A 20,759-nucleotide genomic window follows, 5' to 3' on the forward strand; every position below is an offset into this window, starting at 1 on the left:
TAACAGACAAAGGACATTAGTGAAAAAAAGGGTGAAATCCAAAATTAAGACTGTAGTTTAACAGAATTGCATCAATTTTATTTCATGGTTTTCATCATTGTACTATAGTTATGTAAGATGCTAACACTAGAAGAAGTTCACTGGGAAATTCTCTACTTATTTTCTGATCAATATTTCTTAAATCTAAAATTATTTCAAAATAATTTTTTTAAAAATATAAATGTTAGAAACATAAAGTTAAGAAAATTTCTCAAAAATTAGATGAGGACAAAAAGCTGAAAAATAAACAATAAGAAGAAATTTAGAGAGCTCGTCTAGGAAAAGTGAAGAAAAATTTTAAAAAAAAATGAGGAAATCACAAATAATTCAAGAAAACTTTCCAGAATAACTGAAGGACATATTTTCCAGATTGAAAGGACCTACCAGTTTCCAGTACATCCACACTAGGACACATCACCATATTTTAGAATATAGGGGGTGACAGGAAGATTCTTCAAGCTTTAAAGAGAGAAAAATACATAGGTTGCACATAAAGGATCAAAACTGTGAATGGCATCAGACTTTTCAAGATATTTTCAAAATTTTAAAAGTTTATTATAAGGTTTTAATATCTGTACTCAAATTTCTATCCTGAAAGTAAATGTGAGATTTTGGGAGCAGAAATCAAAGTTGATATTATAGCAATTACTGCAAGAGTTCCCCATGCCCAATATCAACACGAAACATGATGAAAGCCACGTCACCCTGCATATATGAGAATCTGTCTGAAATTATCTGGGGTGCTTATACAGGCCACCAGCTTCCCTATCATTATTTGAGAGGAGCAGAGAAACTTTTGCTCCCTAGTCATTACCCATCCTTTGGAACATGAATAACTGGCTCTTGGGGTCATCCCCCTTTGAAATTTAAATGCATTTGGAGGTAAGTCTCTAAATCTTTCTGCAGGTCTCTGGCTACTCAATTTTACCCTTCCCAGGCTAGTTTTTCAACCTAGGTGTTATTAAAAGTGCTCAGAAAGCCCTAACTATGCAGAAACATGAAATTATTCACTTCCCTACAAATTATTGTCTACCCCCAGCCAAACCATCAATAAAGCATGAAGGTAAAATGGACCTTACAATGTTCACCTCTCATTCACTCTTCCAATTGAGGATGTGTTTGAATTATTGCATTCTCACACTGCTCTAAAGACATCCCTGAGACTGGGTAACTTTTAAAGAGGTTTAATCGGCTCACAATTCTGCAGACTGTACAGGCTTCTCCTTCTCTGGAGGCCTGAGGAAACTTACAATCATGGCAGAAGGCGAAGGGGGAGCAAGCACATCTTCACATGGCCAGTAGGAGGGAGGTGGTGCTACACACACTTTTAAACAAGTAGATCTCAGGAGAATGCTGTCACAAGACAGCACTATGGGCATGGTGCTAAACAATCATGGGGGAGATCTAGAATTGGTAATCCAATTCAAGAATGGAGTTCTAGGATAATGGTGAAGGGAGGCCCAGAACATCAGGGCCCAGCACTCTCTGAGATGAAGTTCTTCAAACAGATGCAAATGATAGAATACTTTACAACTGACACAAGGACAGGAGACTTAGGCAACTAGCACAGAGTTTAGGGTGGAATTACTGGTATACACATAAAAACCTAAGGAAACAAAATTCTTAACTGCAGGGAAACAACTTGCAAGCAAGGAAAATACATCATAGTATGCTAGGTGGCTCAGCTGCAACAGCACTTACATAATCGCAATCCTGTAAACAACTTACATAATTGCAATTCTGTAAACAATGAATTTTGACTTAACAAAATGATGATGAAACTATATTAGCAGTACAGGAGGAACACAAATGTGTATATGTACAAGATGTAAGGAAGGAAAAGATCTTCACAGGAAGTCAACAGATTTAAGTCTAAACTTGAGAAATAAAAAAGCAACATAAGAAATAGAGAAAAATACCAAATTTAGCAGCTAAAAATAGTTGAAATTGAACAAGCATCAATCTCTCCTACTTGAGGTAGTTTCTAATTCCTAGGAACTATAATTATTTTCTTCCAGGTAAATACTATAAATCTATTCCATTTAGTTCTTTTAACAAAGGGTTTTTCTACATTTCTGCAATATAGGAGGGCAGATTATCCTATTTAAAAGCCAGAATAAAGCTGAACTTTAGAGGTGACCTATTTTGACATAATGGGATTTGACCGGTGATAATAATGTAAAACAGAATGCAGTAACTTTTCTTTTCTTTTTTGGGGGAGAGTAGGGGGAGAGTGGTGCGTAGTAAGACTAGAACACTAATAATGTGACAGCTATGAAAATAAATCTGTGTAACTGTAATACCGCCTCCCTCCTACTTGCTCTGCAAGCAGTCAGGCCTTCATTAATTCCAAGAAGGGATAGAGAGCAAATGTCAGATTCTGACAACAGATACAACTGTTTTATGTGCAAAAGGATGGTAGAAGAAAAGGTTGAAGGAATAGTGGAAATACTTGGGAAAATATTTGTGTAGATGTGGTGTTACAGAGAGATATAGATATAGGTTTTTGTCCACAGTTCTTGGCTCACAACTCCCACAGGCCTTGTTATAGTCTTTTGTTATAATGTTGGGTGTGTCGGGCCTCAGGAAAAAATAGAATCTCTCTTTCTGTCCTTCTTTCCCTTGTCCCAAGGCAGGACTCTAATCTTCCCCCACCTTTCCAGTTGCAGGTCATGACGTCATAATTCCAGAGAGGGCCTTACCCCATACCCTGGAGGCCAATCACATTTCCACATGGTAGTCCACAAAAACCCAAGACTGGGTTAGGGAGCCTCTGGAGAGCTAAAAGGGGGTTCCTGGAGGATGGCACCCAGAGAGTGCATGGAAGCTGCATGCTCCTTTCCCCATACCTCACCCTACACATCTCTTCATCTGCATCTTTGGAAATATCCTTTATAATAAACCAATAAACATGTTTCCCTGAGTTCTGTGAGCTGCTCCAGCAAATGAATCTTACCTCCAAATCTAAAGTGGGGTTCACGGAAAGCCCAACTTGAAGTTGCTTGGCCAGAAGTTCCGGAGGCCTGGACTTGCAACGGGCGTCTGGTGGAGGGCAGTCTTGGGGACTGAACCCTCATTCTGTGGAATCTGATGCTATCCCCAGGTAGTGTCAGAATTAAATTGGAGAACACTGAGCTGCAGAAGTGGTTATTCACTTAGTGGGGGGGATTTCTGCTCCCTCCCACCCCACTATTGGTTATGAGAGTCTTTTGTGTTTATGATTGTTGTGGTGTGAGAGGAGAGGAAATATGGTCAGTGTTTTTCCCAAATCATGAGAGAGTGAGATGATTTTTTAGATTTGGCTGAGATAGAAAGGAAGAGATGAGAAGAACTTGCTAAAAGACATGGGAGAAATATAAAAAGAAATGTAAGAAGTGCTGCTGTGTCTTCTACTTGTTGACACTAATTCAGAAAAACTTCAGTAAATAACTATATTCTTTTTCAATACTATTGAGAGTAAGATTTCTACTTCTTTTGGATGTATCTCCAAAAGTTGAGAAGGCCCTTAAAATAGGAGCAGGAAATCCCAGTTTTCTGTGGATTACAACAAATGTGATTTGAATTATTTTGCTAGGAGTTGTGACAATTTGCATGGAATCATCCACATTCCTTTCAGTTTAAACTCTGGCAAAGCTTGAGAGATGATGACCAGTCTCTGAACATCCCTCTCCTGTGACCTCTCAAGGCACTGAGGAACCCACGTCTTGTGATCACCTTTAGTGCTCATTTGGAGTTAGATGGTAGAAAAACTTCAGGTAATTACATTAAAAGCGCTTTTGGTGTGTTACTCCAACTAACTAATTACAGAATAATAGACTTGAATCCTGAAATTACCTTAAAGACCACCAAATGCAATCCCCTCCTTTAAAACAAGAAAATGATTTATGAAGGTGAAATCAGTTACTCAAAGTTCTTACAAGCAAGTTAAAGGGTGAGTAGTGACTGAAATCAAAGTGTATTACCTTTGACTTGATTGGTAGAAAATAACACAATTATCTGTCATATGTAAGAACTATAGAAAGTTCTCATGTAGTTCTTGCAACATTATTATCACATTTTACAGATGAGAAAATGAAACTCAGAAAGGCTCAATAACTTGCCCAAGACCAGCCAGGTAGTGGTAGAACTAGAACTCACACCCTCGCAATCTGAATCCAGAGCCCATACTCTAAATCACTATGCTGGCTTTTTGACCAATACAAATATTTTCAAACTTTCGCAGTAGGAAAAAAAAAAAACCAAACAAACTAATCTGAGATTTTAGAGTCAGAAGTACAATGCCGAGTTAAAAATGCAGCTGCTCTAGAACAAGGGTACAGTGGATACTGAAAGACAACTAATAATAGTAATATATAGTAAAAAACAAAAAACAAATTTAGGAACTCAGGAGTTTTAAATGCAATCTTTCAAATCTTAATCTTTTATATTATAATTTTAGAAAGAGCCGAAAGCTTTATATAAATGAAATAAATAGATCCTATATGTACTTTAGGATTCTATTTCAGGCTGCTTGTAATTCAGTCACCAGAATCACAGAACCTAGGTTTGAGCTCTTGTTTTTTTTAAGTCTTCAAAATGAGAATAGTAATACCTACTCATAATATTGTAAGCTACCTTAATGTATACTGTAAAGCACTCTGCAGATGTCAGAGATTTATTAGTATACAGTTCAATTCTACTGTATCACCAAAGTTAAAATTGTTTTCTGTATATAATGTATTATTTTTTTAAAGTCCTATGACTTTGTAACTTCCAGAAGTTTGGGAAAATAATGATTATACACCATCTAAAATTAATTTATCCCTACTATTTTTCATTTCTCTTTTCTCAACCCCACATTTTATTACAGGGTATCAAGACTATTAAATGTAACCTCGTTTACACTAATGCCAATTGATCCAGTAGCCTTCCAATCTGGTTAATATTTCCTGTTTTGTATTGGCTGGAAGATTACAGAAACAGAATAGCCAAACATTACACATACTTTAAATTAAATTAAATATAAACAGCCTAAGAATGAAACGTAATACAATTTCCCAAATGTCAAACTTCTAGACATCTCTGTCATCCTATTTGAAGTCAGTAATATTTTAAATCAATTATATCTGATTTTAAGGCTGAATTTCTTATCTATCCCAGAAAGTGAATTTCTCTTCTGGAATAACAAACAAGAATGGTGTACACGGGGCAGTGAATCATTTGCGTTTTGGCAGAAATTATGAACGATTATGCAACCCGCCTAAGGTGGTGACACGGCCTGAAAACAATGGAGGCAGAATCTGAATCCAAGTTTTCTAACACCTTTCAGAGAGAGAAAGGGGGTGAGGAGAGTATAGCTAGAGAGATCTCGTAACACAGAAGACCATTTCTACATAGGCCTTTACGTAAGACCATTCTTACCTTGGCCCCTGACTAGATGGCCTTTGGTCTTGTGGGCTTTGCTTGGCTCACCGCATAACGGAACATGTGAAGAAGGCTAACTGGTAGCTTTGTATTATATTGCAATTATCCATGACATTCTACCAGCAGTTTTTCATATTATGTGGGGCAGCCTGTACACCTGAAGCAAGGTAAAACAATATTGGTTTAGTATTAGCGCCCTGCATGGGGGAGACATCTCGGAGAAATAAAAATGTCAGGACCAATTTAGTACAGAGACATAGACAGCTGTCTGCCTAAATGCCTCTCTTCCCCAGTGCCATCTGCCAAACAGCGGTCTGAACTCAGTAAGGACGTGTGCGGGGCCACAGCTGCACATTTTGTGGCTTGAGGCCAACACCACGGTCACTAAGGGCACAGGCTCTGGGGGCAGATGGACCTGCTTTCCCGTCCCAGCTCTGATGAGAACGATATTGGGCAGGATTTTTAACTTCTTTGAATCTTGGTGTCTTCACTAGCGGTAATGAGTACCTACCTCAGACTTGTCACAAAACATAGTGATTGTGTTTATAGTGCCAAACCTGGCAAATATTCAACGTATACTAGGTTTTATTATTAAAATTCTAACCCCTCGACTATTTCTCCTGTGACTGAAGTTCAAAGTCAGTAGGAAAAAAAAAAAAAGTAATGACCATAGGAAGCTCCTGCCTTCCAGGTGAACACAGAAAATGAGGCCATTCAAAGTGAATTTAATAGCATAGAATGCTTTCTCAAAACTCTTATCAACATGACAAGCAGCAGCTGATCTAAAACTATCAGAAGACATATTTTGTCTTTTCAGATTTCCATTAGCTTGCTTTTTATCCTATCAAGACTGTCAACTTTAACTGGTCAGTGGGCACTAAGGGAACATCTGCGGACTCAGCCACTACTGGGCATAGCTCTATTTGCTCATGGTGCTTCCTCCCTTAAAACCATATTAACATCCTTGCCCAAAGTCACTGGGAGCCCAGGTTATCATCCTTTACTCCTCTCATTTTATTTGCATCAGTATCCTTCTTGAGGCAAGCATCTATTATTTTAAAGAAATATATCTTAGCCTCATATTACCATTCCTCTTGTTGAAATCCAGTATCACAGTTAGGGAAAAGGAGAATCATTCTATGGAAATGGCAATAATTAATAGATATTTTCCCAGTATACATTCCCAAAAGTCATTTAAGAATGTTTATATTGGCACCACTAACCCATGACAATTTATTAAAAATTCTTCCTTTCTAAAGTATGTTCCATGAACTGGATTAAAATACGTAACATGGTGGATTTTTTTTTTTTTAAATAGCAGTTTGTCTATTTGTGATCATTACGTTATTTGTAAATCCTTGTAAAACATTGTAAAACTTGAAAAGATAAGCATCCCACACTGGATAACTCCAGGAGGGCAGGAATGGTGCTGGTGTTGCTCACTGTTGCATTCCCAGCACATAGTCCAATGCCAGACACATACAAGGCATTCAATGATTTGTTGACGGATATACTTTAATCTTAGGCTATAAAAAGTACTTCTGTGTAAGTTTAGTAGAAATATCCCCCAAAGAAGAGCAGAGTGACTCAGCAAACTGTTATTCCAGAACTAAAAGGAAAAAAGGATGGAATTAATGGATGTAGTCTAGGCCCCTTTGGGGAGAAAGCAACAGATCACCTTGGAATTAACTAGAAAGGGAACAGTTGGGTGCAGCCTGAAATGCACCCCATTTTAGAAAAGCATCCTATAAAAATATATTAATGTATGATTTCACGTATGAGATTCAAAAGCCAGCTTTCAAAATTGCAATTCTGGTTCTGCCATTCTGGTTCTGCCATCACAGATGTTCCCAAAGAAGAGCAGGGAGCCATCCAAAGAGGCCAGTGTTTACACCAACTACATTCCAATGATTAACTTTAGAATGCACAACTTATGGGAAATTACAAAACCAAAGACAACATTTAGACAAATATACAAGTTTGTTAAGACTTGTATATACATTTTGTAAGAGCCACAAACGGATCGAAGCTTACAGAAATACTAAGATAAACACAGTGTCTGTAGACATTTTCAGTTAATAACACTTAATAAGGTCTAGGTCTACAGCTCAGGGCCAATGATGGTAGGACTGAGAGACGCCAAGGGTAAGAGAGAACTTCAATTTTGCTTCTGTCTGCTCCATTGGGAATGCTCTTTAGGAAACAGGGAACGTTTAGTGAACCTAAAAAGTGTGGATGCTGGGGTTAATGTTTTTTCCTGGCCATCACATTAATCCTCAGTGGGCTGTGAGACAGAAATACTTACTATTATTTTAGAGATGGTGAAACTGAGGCTGAAGGCAGTTAAGAACTTGTCTGAATTTACAGTTACTGAGAGGCAGAACCAGGATCCAAATCTAAGTTTGTCTTGTAAAGTCTTTCCACTAAACCTCACCTCCTCATTATACTGAAAAGATTTAAACGAATATTGGTAAGTGGGAACATCTTTTGAAGAGATCATAAAAACACCCAACTGCTAAAATCTGTCACAATCCAGATAAATTATACCCAGGGCCTCTGAGATGAGATCAGGGTGGCGACCTCTAAGGAATCATGGATAACAGGTGATGGAAAAACATCTTCAAAAGGAACATGTAAGACCAGACTGGGAAGGGGCACACTCACTCTGATAGTTGGGGACCAAACTGCTTCTGCCTTTGCATCTCCAGAATCCAGCCCAGTGCCTCGCATATGATGCTCAACACAAGTTAAGTAGGCAACATGCTATCTTTACATACCTGAAGGAGATGCAGGATTAACCCTATTATAAATAGTTTCCAGGGGGAGAGAGCTCCAGTTACAAGAGGGTACGCAAAAACAGAGGCAGACTTCAAAGGAAAGTGAGAGCTTTCCATTCTCTTTCCTGGAACAGCTTTCTGCCTCCGCCTAGGACTCAATCCTACACCACAATCTTTACTATGTGCCAGCTCTACTACAATTGCACCGTAAGGCTTGCTACTCTTGAGAACAAACCACTAATAGCATTAATACGTGACAACGAATCCCACCTTCCAAATGACTTACAGATAACTACACGAAATAACCCTTTAAGCTGGAAACTACACAAATTTGCATCATTTTCCCTCATCTCAATCTTTTTTTCCTAATAAAATATGGTGAATTTGTTAGTATCAACCTCACTTGATGGCGACCTCTGCACTTTCTAACCATTCTAAATTAGTGATCAAGTTAATGGCCGGCAAATTACTTTACATTTACTTCCTAAATTTCTCTTCCTCAATCAGTGCCAATACAATGCAAATTAAGCACAAAAGCTAACATCAAGTTTGCGGCATTCTCTGTAAAAACACAAAAAAGTCAATGATTTATGAGTAATGTAAAGGTAGTAATGTTGACATTTAGACTTGACCTTCCTCTTACATTACAGATTCAGAATAACCACATTTCAGAATTAACTCCCTACGGTGTTGGAGGTAACCTTGAAGACTCTTAACACGATGGCTTCACTAGGCAGGGGACTACCAAATCAAGCCAGGTGTAGAGAGGCAGTGTTACTGACCAGGACCCAGCAGACAGGAGAGCTGCCGTGTTAGGATTCTGCTGCCACCAAAAATATACAAAGGAAACAGGTGCCCTAACATACATACAAACCCAGTACCGGTGGTAGAAATAACACAAATACATTTCTCATGCAAAATAGGCTAAATAATAAATATTTGCATCATATAGACTGCTGAAAACTAACCTTTCTTTTTGGGGGTTACCACCATGACTATGTGGTTTCAATGGAGGTTAATATCACATGTTTAACTTCAACTCTGTAAAGCCAGGATGAAACTAGCATAGAAAATACATTTTGGTAGAAATCTGGGTATGTGGAAGGTTGCTAGGAAAAAATGAAAAGAGGAATGATAGTATATTTTCTTTTATATACAAAAAATGAAGACCCAAGATACGGTTTGTTGACGTAGCTATCAACAAGATGTTAAAATTATTTTTCCTTTGCTTTGGTTAAAACAGCCTAGGAACGGCAATCAGTTCCCCTTCTATAAATAGCATAAAAACACAGTGACAGGACTACTTTTAGAACAGAATAAACAACTTTCAAGAAAAGAAATTAATTTTAAGTAAAATTAAACATTGTACCAATAACTAAAAATTTTAAAAAGGTAGCATCATCATCCTAACATCTTGGGCATCACATATACACCAATTAAAAAAAATAAAATTTCTTTCACGATAGAATTACAGGTGTTAATGCAACAAGCTATGAAGTGAAATTACTTTAATATCTTTTAAAAAAATCCTAGCAATGAAAAATGAATTGAAAAATTGACATTTTCTACAATTCTACATATTGTAAAATAATTGACTAATACTTTACAGAACACAATTCAAACTATTGTTGGCATTTCAGTATATTCCTAAAGATGGTTAAAAGAACATTTAGTATACCAAAACTGGAACAGAGTTTATAATTCTCATTTATGGTTATGAAAAGGCAATCAACTTCTATTTAAAACTGTAACCAGTGATGAAATATACTTCGAAAACATAAACATTTGGTCTGACAATCTTTAATATTTGTTAAAAACAGTCTGATGTTTGCTGCTGATGGAAGTTATTTTAATCCAATGTGCAAAAAAAGTGCAGCTGTCTACTTTTTACTTGAAATACATAAGACCAACACTACTATTTACACACTTAAAAGATTTTTTAAATTTATTAATTTAAGTAAGCATACTGCATCTCCTTTATGGATAAATCATGTGCCCCAGAGAGCCCCAAAGCTTGATGACATTCTGTAAAGTTACACAAATGTATCTGAAGAAGTTATCTGTTCTTGTCCTAATTTTGATTCTAAACAAAAATCCAATTTCAAAATCAATTAAGATTTTAATCTAGGAAATGGGATTGTTACACATGTAAAAACCTTATCTCTGAGAGCCTTTTCTATTCTTCTTACCACGGGTCCACTCACAAATCCCAGCTGGTGTGGAGTGGCATTGCCCCAAATAAGAGAAACCTAACAGCTTGGCCCCAAGATCCCCCACCATCCTGGTGGGTTTGCTTGGCCTTTAGGACATGTGACTATAGCTTCTGGGGTAGGTACAGGGCAATCAAGATTGAGGAAGAAACACTTCAGCAAAGCAACCATTATTTGTCCACAAAAACAGTGAAAAACAGTGATATAAAATGAACAAATCAAATATAAATCTAATGCCATTCTGCATTTCCAGAACTTTTTTTTGTATTTGCGCAGTGTTCTTGGTCAACCACTCACCAATTTTCTGCGTCTATCTGAAGTACTTTTATTAAGTTATTAAAACTGCTCGTTTGACCCTAAGTCACACAGAATTGTGATGATTAGGAAATCAATTTACTTATTACTCTGTGCAGGGCACCTGCCAGGCTGGTGAGTGTAAAGGAATTAAAAATGGAAGTCTCTCACTTCTAAACTGGACACAGGAGTTCTCAAATTAAAATAAAAAGAAAAAAAAAACAGGGAGAGGGGTCCTTACTGGCAACATTAATACTAGACACCAGACAAGACAGTGAAACAGTTTGGTCAGAACTGAGGAACACCATTTCCTTGAAAGTCTTAAAAATACCTAACCAAGCACTGCCTGAAGTCCAGTGAGTACAATGTTCCATACGTTTCCACAAAAATATAGTAACTGGCATTCACTCATTATGATCCACGTCATCTCAGTCTCCACTTCCCAGCAAAGTGTCCCTGTCCCACTGCCTCTAGCTACAGGCTATCGTTTCCAGCTGCTGCTCTGCTTCTGCAGCCATCGCTGCCGCCTGCAACTGTTCTGTCTCGCTCTGGATGGCACTGGGGGTAACCTGCTTCCTTTCACTGTGCATATTGTTCTCATGCCTTTTCAGATCAGACGCCTTGGCAAATGCCTTGGTGCAGGAGCCACACACAAAAGGCTTTTCCCCTCTGTGTCTTCTTTCATGATCCTTGAGGTGAGACTTGTGTTTGAAGGCTTTGTCACACATGTGGCACGCAAACGGTCTTTCATTACTGTGAACTCTCTCATGCTTCTTTAAGTCTGGGGCACGGATAAATGATTTTCCACACACCTCACAGCTATAGGGCTTATATCCCGTGTGGATTTTTAGGTGTTCTTTCAGGTGGGCCTGTGTGGTGAAACCTTTTGTGCACATTTCACAAACAAATGGCCTGTCCGCTGTGTGCAGTTTCTCATGCTTCCTCAATCTGCCTTCATCAGAAAACGTCTTCCCACACGCCTGGCAGGCAATCTGCTCCCGATGGTGACCATAAAGCAAATACTCAAACTTCATGTCACTGGCGGCTGTTGTCCAGCCCGGTGTCTGTTCATCTTTCACTTCACTCATCCCATCATTAAATGTTAAGGCTTGAGGGGTCTGGGACCCCAAGTCTTTTGATTCTGGGGTCTCCATGGATTCTACTTCCTGGCCATAGCAATTGACCTTCCGCACTTCCTCACTCCCCAGCTCTTTCAGGATCGCTTCCTGAACCCTGAGCGTTGTGGTGGGTGACTTGCCGTCCTCCTGACTGGGGGGCGTGCCTTCTACTGTGTCATCAGAAGGACTGTCATCCTGATCCCCGATTTCCTCTACATCATCATCCTGGGTGTCAGCAGCATCTCCAATGGGGCGATTTATTTTGAGGCAATACTTACTTTTGGACTGACCATTGTTTTCATCGGGACTGGACACATCACGCTTCTGAGAACACAGTTTATCCAAAAATCGGATACCAAGAATCTGACCCGATGACATCATTAAGTTAACATCTTCTTTTTTCACGGAAATCTTTGCTGTGTACATGTAGTTCAGGACCTCTTCAAAGATATCAGAACGAAGAAAATCTATTTCTATGACTGAAGAACTATCAACCTCAAGCTTCTTGAAAAGCTTTTTAAAGTAGGTGCTGCAGGCAGCAAGAACACATCTGTGAGCTCTGAATTTCACATCCTCAACCACAATAGCAATATCACAAAATTCTCCTTCCAGGCGCTGTTCATTTAGTGTTTTCAGAAACAGAGTTTTATGATCATCGTCATTATATTTAATGGTTTCAGACATACTGATGAAAAACTCCTACAAAAAAAGAGAGAGTTTCGTAATTACAAATAGTACTTGTCCATACAGAGAACACAGTCACATTTTCATTTCCTGGTCAATCTATGGAACCTAAGAATTTCAGAAAGTCAGTGTTAACAGTGGTCTTTGAATATGGGTAGAAAAGACTGATCCCAACTCAAGGATCTCCATATTGTTACTCCTATTCATCTTCAATTCACTATTTGCCTAGTTATATCCCAGGCATTGTTCTATGTGCTTTCCATGTTTTAATTAATTTAATATTCAGGTAACCTCATGAGGCACATATCACTATCCTCATTTTATAGACAAAATTAGAAATCTGCCCAATATTCTATAGCTATTTAGTAAAGAGCTGGGACTTAAACGCAGACAATCTGGCTACAAAACCAGTGCTTCCTGACAACTAGAGGTAATCAAATAACTCAAACTCAAGGTTTAAGAAACAGGTTCAGGCTGGGCGCGGTGGCTTAAGCCTGTAATCCCAGCACCCTGGGAGGCTGAGGTGGGCAGATCACGAAGTCAGAAGTTCAAGACCAGCCTGGCCAACATAGTGAAACCCCATCTCTACTAAAAATACAAAAAACTAGCCGGGTGTGGTGGTGTGTGCCTGTAACCCCAGCTACTCGGGAGGCTGAGGCAGAAGAATCATGTGAACCCAGGAGGCGGCGCTTGCAGTGAGCTGAGATCGCGCCACTGCACTCCAGCCTAGGTGACAGTGTGAGACACTGTCTTTAAAAAAAAAGAAACAGGTTCAAGGGAATGATCCTCTAGTCCTGTATGTTGCACCTACTCTTATTCCATCTACTCTATGGAGGATTCAGCAAAATAATGAATTGTGTTATACCTCCTTGACAGAAGGAAAAAATCACTATTGCAGAACTAGAGAGGAACACTACTGCCAAGATATCCCATTGAGTGTTGTGTTCTAGTTTTTCCACAGCACTTTTGGGCCACTTCTAAATGAAGGTCAAAGTTTAATCTGACCTTAAGAGAATCAGATGACATTTGGGAAGTGGTTTTGTTGTCTCCAGATGCCAATCTACTGGCATCCAGATAAAAGTGCCATCAAACACCAGATGTACATACTTGATAAGTGCTGAGAGTATTTTATAACCAAAAATTTGGAACTGGCATGAAAGATCTCTATCATCATGTTAAAAAACTGATCATCTTAAAGCATTCTCTATGTTTCCTTTTTAAAAACATTGTTTTACTTTTATTCGGCAAAGTACTTTCCCCCAAAGAGAAGTGTTCATGCACAATCAGAATTGGTAGATATATTTTAAAGCAAATGCCAGACATTTTCATCAAGATTTAATATCCAAAGTTATAGTTACCATGAACAACTCAGGCTAGTATCTTAATGCCTTAAACGCCAAAATCTTCAGATCAGAGTAACTCTGATCAGGAGCACGCCAGACCTACAGAGGAAAGGACAAACAAGAATGAGGTAGGATCTTCCGGTATCCCAAATCCTAAACCAAGAATTGATTTTTTTAAAATAAACTTTCTTGTTCCCTCTCTTGTGCATTTTCAGGTTGGGCAGGTAGGTGGCTGGCACATCAAGTGCAGTTCTGAACAGATATGGACTAGAACAGGTAAGGGCTGTAGCACTCGGGCATAAAGGGGCTGCGCCCTAGGTACTGGAAGGAGGGGTTGGAGAACCATTAAGAGATTTCTCCTCACACACTAACCCCATGTCCATATTTGTACAGTTGTTGATGGCTACGCAGATACAGAAAAAAACAAGTGCACCGTGCCCCCGACACTCATCCCATTTCCCGCTGGGTATGTTAGCCCTCTACATTTTTCTCTAGGCTCATATAAACCTGTAGAAGTATATACCTTTATAAATAAAGCTACAGAAGTACATAAACCCAACAGGTAACATGGGAGGAGAGGGAACAATGACTGCTTTTTTCTTTCTGCACCTGTGTGATGTATGAACAGTACACACATTTGTCTTTAAGACTGTATTTGAGAAATCCAGGTGTTTTTACCTCTATCCCTACAAGGGTGAAAGAATTTTAGCTTTTTTGTGAGTTTTAACTCTTACCGGAAGAACTCCATCCTGCAGACCCATATCCTGAAAAACAAAAAGTTTCCTCTACTGAACAGTGACCACACAGATAAGTGTTTGGTGTGGTAGGAGCAAAGGACTGGGCTGTAACAGTCTTAACACAAAATCCGTGGAACAAGGCTCCAACCCGGAGACCAACACCTTGAAACCCATAAGCTCCTTTTAAAGAAAAGTGAACGCACCGAGCTGCCCAGCGTAGAAGCGGGATGTCTCATCTGAAGTTTGAGGTTAGGCAACATTTCCAAAAGATGATTTTGAGTTGATCATTCTACGTGCTTCTGCCTCACTATTCCCTAGAAGCACCCAGGCCTGTAGTCATCCAGAGACTAGGCACCCCATGCAAAAACCTTACTATTGTAACACTTACTACTGTAGTCACTAACTCGTCCTAGGGTTTGGGGGATAAAAGTGCATGGGACCAGGGAGAGGAGTGGCCTTAGAGTAGCTATGACAACGTATCAATGTGTGTTTTTTTTTGTTTTTGGCTAGTGTGTACTTGGCCACCCATCCCTCTCCCCGCTCTCTCTCAAGATGTATGACACCTGGAAAGGAGACCATGTGTGTCCATCACGGCCTCCTCCCCGCCCCGCCCCCCTTGCCATTGAGAGGTTCCAATCGCTAAGTTCAGGTGAGTCAAAACTGGAAGACAGCTGTTGCCAGCATCTGTGTAGGCACATGTAGGAAAAGACGTAGCCCCAATACCACCTTCACAATAAGGCTGCCCCTTCCTAATTGCTCTCCAAACTGCGGGCGCGCTGAGCCGCGTTACAGTGTAGGGAGCCGGGCTTCCCGCAAAGCCAAAAACTTACATAAGCAGCTGCAGCCGCCTCCCCTGCCCCGGACAGCCCGACAATGGCGGCTGCACGACTTCCTTGTTGCAAGCTTGCAACTTCGGAGTGGGGAGGAAGCAGGGAGCTAAGAGCAGACCCAAGGAGCCCTCAAGGCGTATCGAGTCCTCGCTCTCAATTTCTTTGAGGCTGGGAGGTGGGGAGTGGATGAGGCCGTGCGCACTCCTTCCCAGACAAAAGCTCCCAGCCTGGGAGCCAGGTGGTGAAAGGGCCACTTTCCCTTTCATAATCAGACATCGAGCGCAGACTGGGGACCGCGGCTCGGAGCGCGCAAGGAGGGACTGCGGCCCGCGGCGGCCCCGGCGGCGCGACGAGCGGGAGCGGGCGTGCGGCCGGCTCCGCAGCCTCGCGCCGCGCCGCGCCGCGCCCCGCTCCGCCCGCGAGCCCGGAGCTCGCGCCCCGCGCACTCCCCGGCCAGCTCGCGCCGGGCCCTCCCCCGCCCTCCCGCGGCCGGGGGCGGGGGCGGCGCGCGGCCGGCTAACCTAGGCTCCGCGGGCGCACCCGGGAGTGCGTGCGCTGGGGTCCCGGCCCCCTCCTCCGCCGGCGGCTGGGGGCGGCGCGGTGGGGCCCGCGGCTCCGAGGGGCGGCGCCCGGCGGGCCGCGCTCCGCGCCAGGTTCGGGCCGTCCCCACCCCCACCGCGGTGCACTGCGGCGGTGCGAGCGGGGGCGGCCATGAACTCGGCCGCCGAGGCTCTGCGAGCGCGCGCGCGGGGCCGCCGCCGCCTAGCCGCTCCCCGAGCCCGCTCGCCGGCCCGCGCGGCCCCCAGGGCGCCCCGGCCCCACGCCCAGCCCCGGCCCACGCCCGTCCCCGCTCGCACCGCGCCGCGCCGCTGGCGGCCGCCGCACATCCAGGAGCTGGCTGGTGCCCCAGAGCTCGGCGAGAACGCGCGTCTTCCGGGCCGCCCCGCCAGCCGCCGGCCGCCCCCGCGCCCGCCTCGCGGACGGCCCCAGCCCCTTCCGCACCCTGGCCCGCGCTTACCTGCAGCCTGGCACAGCCACAGACACTGCCGTGGGTTCCCCGCGCTCGCTAGCAAACGCAGGCCGGGACGGGATGGGCTCGGGGCGCGGGGGCACGGTGGGTGGCAGTGTGTTTTGGATTTTTTTTGGAGTTTGGGGAGGGGGCGGGGTGGGGGAAATCGTGCACGTCCCTGATGGTAGCAGCCCTCCTCCTGCACGAGCACAGAATGTCTAGCCGGCCGTGAACACCCCCACCGCCCCCGCCCCTTCCCGTGCATGCGCGGTGCGGGCTGGGGGGAAGGCGCGCCGCCGGCTTGCGCAGGCACGGAACCCGACCGGGTCTCTAAGTGGGCGAGCAGAGAAAGGGTTAATCCGGGCCCTTGCCGACGCTTTCGTTGTAGACTACGGGGCCGCCCCCGGAGGGCCCTGGCCTGCGCACGCGCGCGCACGCGCGCGGTTTAGGGCGCGCGGAGCCCGCGCGCGGGAGAAGGAATGGGCGGGGCAAGGGCGGGGCTTAAGGAGCCGGGGAACTTAAGCACGAGCGCCGCTCGCGGGCACCCGCCCCTCCTCGAGCTCCCTCCAGCACTGACTCTTGGGCTCCCGCCCGCGCCCGGCGCCGGGGACGCGGGAGCCAGCGCTCCCGTGCGTGTGCATGTGCGTGGGCCAGAGCTGCCCCAGGGTGCGCGCAGGCTGGGCGCTGAGGCTGCGGGTCTCTGCTGCGGCTCGGAGCCGGCGCCCCGGCCACCTTCGCCCACCGCTCACACCGGCCGACACCGGGAGGCGCGCCCGCGGGCCTGCGGTCTTGCCTCTTGCCGCCGGCACATTGAGTTTGTAAGGGAGTGGACGGTGCACGATAAACATTTGCAGAACAAATGGAAAAAGTGACGTCTTCAATTTGTAGTGTAAAGCGCAACCCCAGTTGCCCAGCAGAAAGGGATCACCCATAGGGCTCTGGAGCTAGTAGGTCCGCGCGCAGACACTCCCAAGGAAAAGTCCCGGGGGCTGGAAGAGGCGACCCGTCTGTGGCAGTCGAGACCCTGGACTCCATTCAGAGAGCTCTGGTAACTCGGCTCTGCCCTTACATCCCTGCGCAGCGCTAGTAATGGCTCTGTTGCTGTTGAACCACGTCGCCTTCCCTCTGACGCGGCGGCTGTGCCTGTGCCTGGCGTCGGGAGCTGGGAAGTCCCTCCCGCTCCCGCGTTTTCTACTCACCGAGATACAGGAGGCCGGACAGCAATGCCGCGCCGCCTTAGCGTCGCTCCTGTTGCTTTACCTCACACGCGAACAGCGTTTCCCTGAAACGCGAAATTTAATATCTAAAAATTAGAGCAGAAGCTTCCTCCTAGGCTTATGTGAAGATGACATAAGATAATGCTTGCAACAGGCACCTAAGTAAACATTTGGGAAATAATATGATGATTGGCTGTATTAATTTTCTAAAGGAAGTTCTACATGGCCTCAGTTGATTTTGTAATATTAATCGACTTAGGTTTAACGTTCCCCAAGGTGAGTTTATACACATCTTTTCTGATGTTCACAAAGGCACCCAAGTTATGGCTTATATGGACGAAATAGGATGGAAGAGACCGGTTGTAGAGTCAGACATATCCAGTTCAAATATTGGGTAAATGGTTTACCTTCTCTAAACCTCAGCTGAAGCAGAGCTATGGAAAGCACCTAATAAGGCAGTTGTAAGGATTAAGTGAAATAATGCCCAGCTGAGTGCTTAGCTCAGGTATTAGCTCCATGATGGAAAATGACCTGCACCCACAGATAGTGGGTTCCAGTGGCCTGGAGAGGACGAGAACGAAGTCTTTTGCCGCCAAAGTTCACACTCATCAGACATGATACTGTGTACTCGCTTGCTTTATTCTTGTTTGCATAGCTCATGAAGTTGCATTTCAATCCTGTGTATGTTGTGTGTTTATGGGGGATAATAATAGTACTCTGCCATAGGGTTGCGTCACCAAGCGGTAAAGCAGCCACTGCAGTTAGCACAGTGTGTGGACATGGCCAGTACTCAGTCATGGCGCATCTGTTGCTGGCACTCCCCCTTCTCCCATACCACATATGGGGTTTCCCACTCATTCTGCGTGTATTTTTGGTCTGCCTACTGTGTAAAGACAATCTTTTCGCATATGGCTAGGAAAAGACTTCCCACGTTTCAACTAACCCGATAACATAATTCACAAGAGTTCTAAAGCACTAGAATGTATTTCTCAAGTGACGGTTCCTGACATCCTGGTTTTGTATCAATGAATCCTCTTCTCTCATTTGTTTTATGTTCATGTCCCCTGGGCTCTGCCTGACTGTCCCTTGCTGGTTCACAGGGGTTATGGGGATGTCTAAAAGGGACAACTATGTGGGAAGGAGGAGGGATGGGAAACCACAAAGGAACGGTCTGACTCAGGCATGGTTTCTTGCCTGCGTTGCCACCCAAAAGTGCACCTCCCAGCACCCAAGAGGCTTTCAATAAACATGAGCTGACAGTAAGTGACAACCTTGAATTTGATACTAAGGGGCTTTGTAAAAGTACACTGTGGAGTCAACGTGGGGGCAGGGCTTTCCTGAAATGCACTGACCCAAGGTCCTTGACAAAGTTTTCCTCCTTTTCCGACAACTGTGCTGGGTGACATTTGGAGCATGTCGTTCCTCACCTGGGACACCGATGGCCTCCTGAGTGGAACCTGTTTCTAAGAATTGTGAGGCCCAGGCCATAGTGCCCGCAGTGTGCAGTCCCGGGTGCCAGGGTGTGATGTGGTTACAGAGCAGCCTGGTAAGGGACCATTTGGAAACATTATGTCTCACAGGCAGGGGAGGTTGATTTCTCCCTTATGTTGACCTTGGGCCCTCTGGCTGGTTTGGGAACAGCAGGATACCAGCAGATGAGAGTGGGCCGGGTCTGAGTAGAGGCTTTGAGAGCAGACTTTGTTCTCCACCTCTTCCTCTGCTGTGATGTCCAGCATAACATGAACATGCGTAGGCCACAACCTCCTCTTCACCTTTTGAATGACAAACAGACCTGAGAATGAAACCAACCCAAAACCTGAGCCTAGCCAAGCCTAGGCAGAAGACAGCTCACCCACAGACCCATGAGTGACAAGTCAATGTTTGTTTTATAAGCCACTGGAAGGCTGGGTTTTATGCTTTGTTACTGAGCAAAATCTAATACATCTGTGCAAGAAAAAGTGTCCCACCCAATGCCATAACCACCCTCCCCTGGTGACTCTGAGAATACTGGATACAGTAAATGAACAAAAACCAGATCCAATCCGTGTCATCATGGAGATACTGATGTGCACATTCAACAAATGATCACATTGTTACACAATTGCATATTGCAATAAGTGCTTTTAAAGAAAGTTTAAAAGCACAGACGAAAAAGAGGAACAGGAGGAATTAATTTTGCCTGGGAAATCAGTGAAAGCTTCTCCGAAGGCATACATTTAAGACCTGAAAGATGAGGGAGAGATATGCAAAGAGGGGGAAGAAATAGCATTTCAAGACAGAGACAGGAGCAGAGTGAATGAAAGGGTGGAAAGAGCTTGGAGTACCCCAGGCTCTGCAAAAGTGGACTTGAGATGTGTTTGTGAGAACAACAGCGTCCAACACCTGTAGGGCCTTGTGGTTTATAGGAAGGGGTCTGCACAATGAGAGCCCGGAAAGCTTGGGCCATTTAGGTGGAGGGGTTGAATCAAAGGAAGGTCCTGAACATCTGTCAGGGCAAGGAGCATCAGGACAAACTTGTCTTGTGCTTGTGGAGCATTGCTGCATGAGGATGGAGCTGGCCATGTGGAGGATCATTCTCCTATGGATCTGAACTGGTGGGGCATCTGGTCGACTCTGGGCACCAGACACTGCTGTTTCTTCTCCCTCTGGAACCTGGTCGTTTAGATTTCCTCATAGCCTTTTGGGTTAACATCAGAGGAAACTGGGTGAAGAGTTTCTGGAAACACTCTGTGTTATCTTGACAACTCTTCCGCAAATCCAATATTATTTTAAAACAAAAATTATTCTTGTTCATGTAATTATTTTTTCCTAGATACTTTCGAGATGTTTTCTTTGTCTTTAGTTTTCAGCATTTTTGATTATGGTGTTTTCTGAGTAGGGATTTCATTGCTTATACTGTTTGGGGATTGCTGAGCTTCTTAAATGCATAGGTTTATTTATATCTTTCTCTAAATTTGGGAAGCTTTCCGCTATTATTTTTTCACATTTTTTTCAGCAGCATATTATTTCTCCTTTTTTGAGACTCCAATGACAGGAACGTTGAGTTTTTAAAAATTATGTCATAAGACTATAAGTCTTTTCATTGTTTAAAATACTTT

The 20,759-nt window shown here is 43.5% G+C and overlaps 1 protein-coding gene across 10 annotated transcripts; it reads right to left on the reverse strand.

Annotated features, from left to right (window-relative positions):
• Positions 1-4,586: 4,586 nt before the first annotated feature.
• On the reverse strand, positions 4,587-17,685 carry LOC105478839 (zinc finger and BTB domain containing 14). 10 transcript variants are annotated; one of them, XM_011736506.2, is made up of 4 exons: positions 17,644-17,685; positions 14,603-14,632; positions 13,884-13,967; positions 4,587-12,540 (listed from the first exon to the last, which is right to left on the reverse strand). In XM_011736506.2, the coding sequence occupies exons 3-4, from the start codon at positions 13,884-13,886 to the stop codon at positions 11,194-11,196; spliced, it is 1,350 nt and encodes a 449-aa protein (XP_011734808.1). In that variant the 5' UTR covers positions 13,887-13,967; positions 14,603-14,632; positions 17,644-17,685; the 3' UTR covers positions 4,587-11,193. The 10 variants fall into 10 exon arrangements, with proteins under 10 accessions (XP_011734808.1, XP_011734811.1, XP_011734809.1 ...); XM_011736509.2 differs by lacking the exon at positions 17,644-17,685 and adding an exon at positions 16,454-16,661; XM_011736507.3 differs by lacking the exon at positions 17,644-17,685 and adding an exon at positions 15,436-15,771.
• Between the last annotated feature and the right edge of the window lie 3,074 nt (positions 17,686-20,759).

Source organism: Macaca nemestrina, chromosome 19 (assembly GCF_043159975.1).
Source record: "Macaca nemestrina isolate mMacNem1 chromosome 19, mMacNem.hap1, whole genome shotgun sequence".
In the NCBI taxonomy this organism is placed as follows: Eukaryota; Metazoa; Chordata; class Mammalia; order Primates; family Cercopithecidae; genus Macaca; species Macaca nemestrina.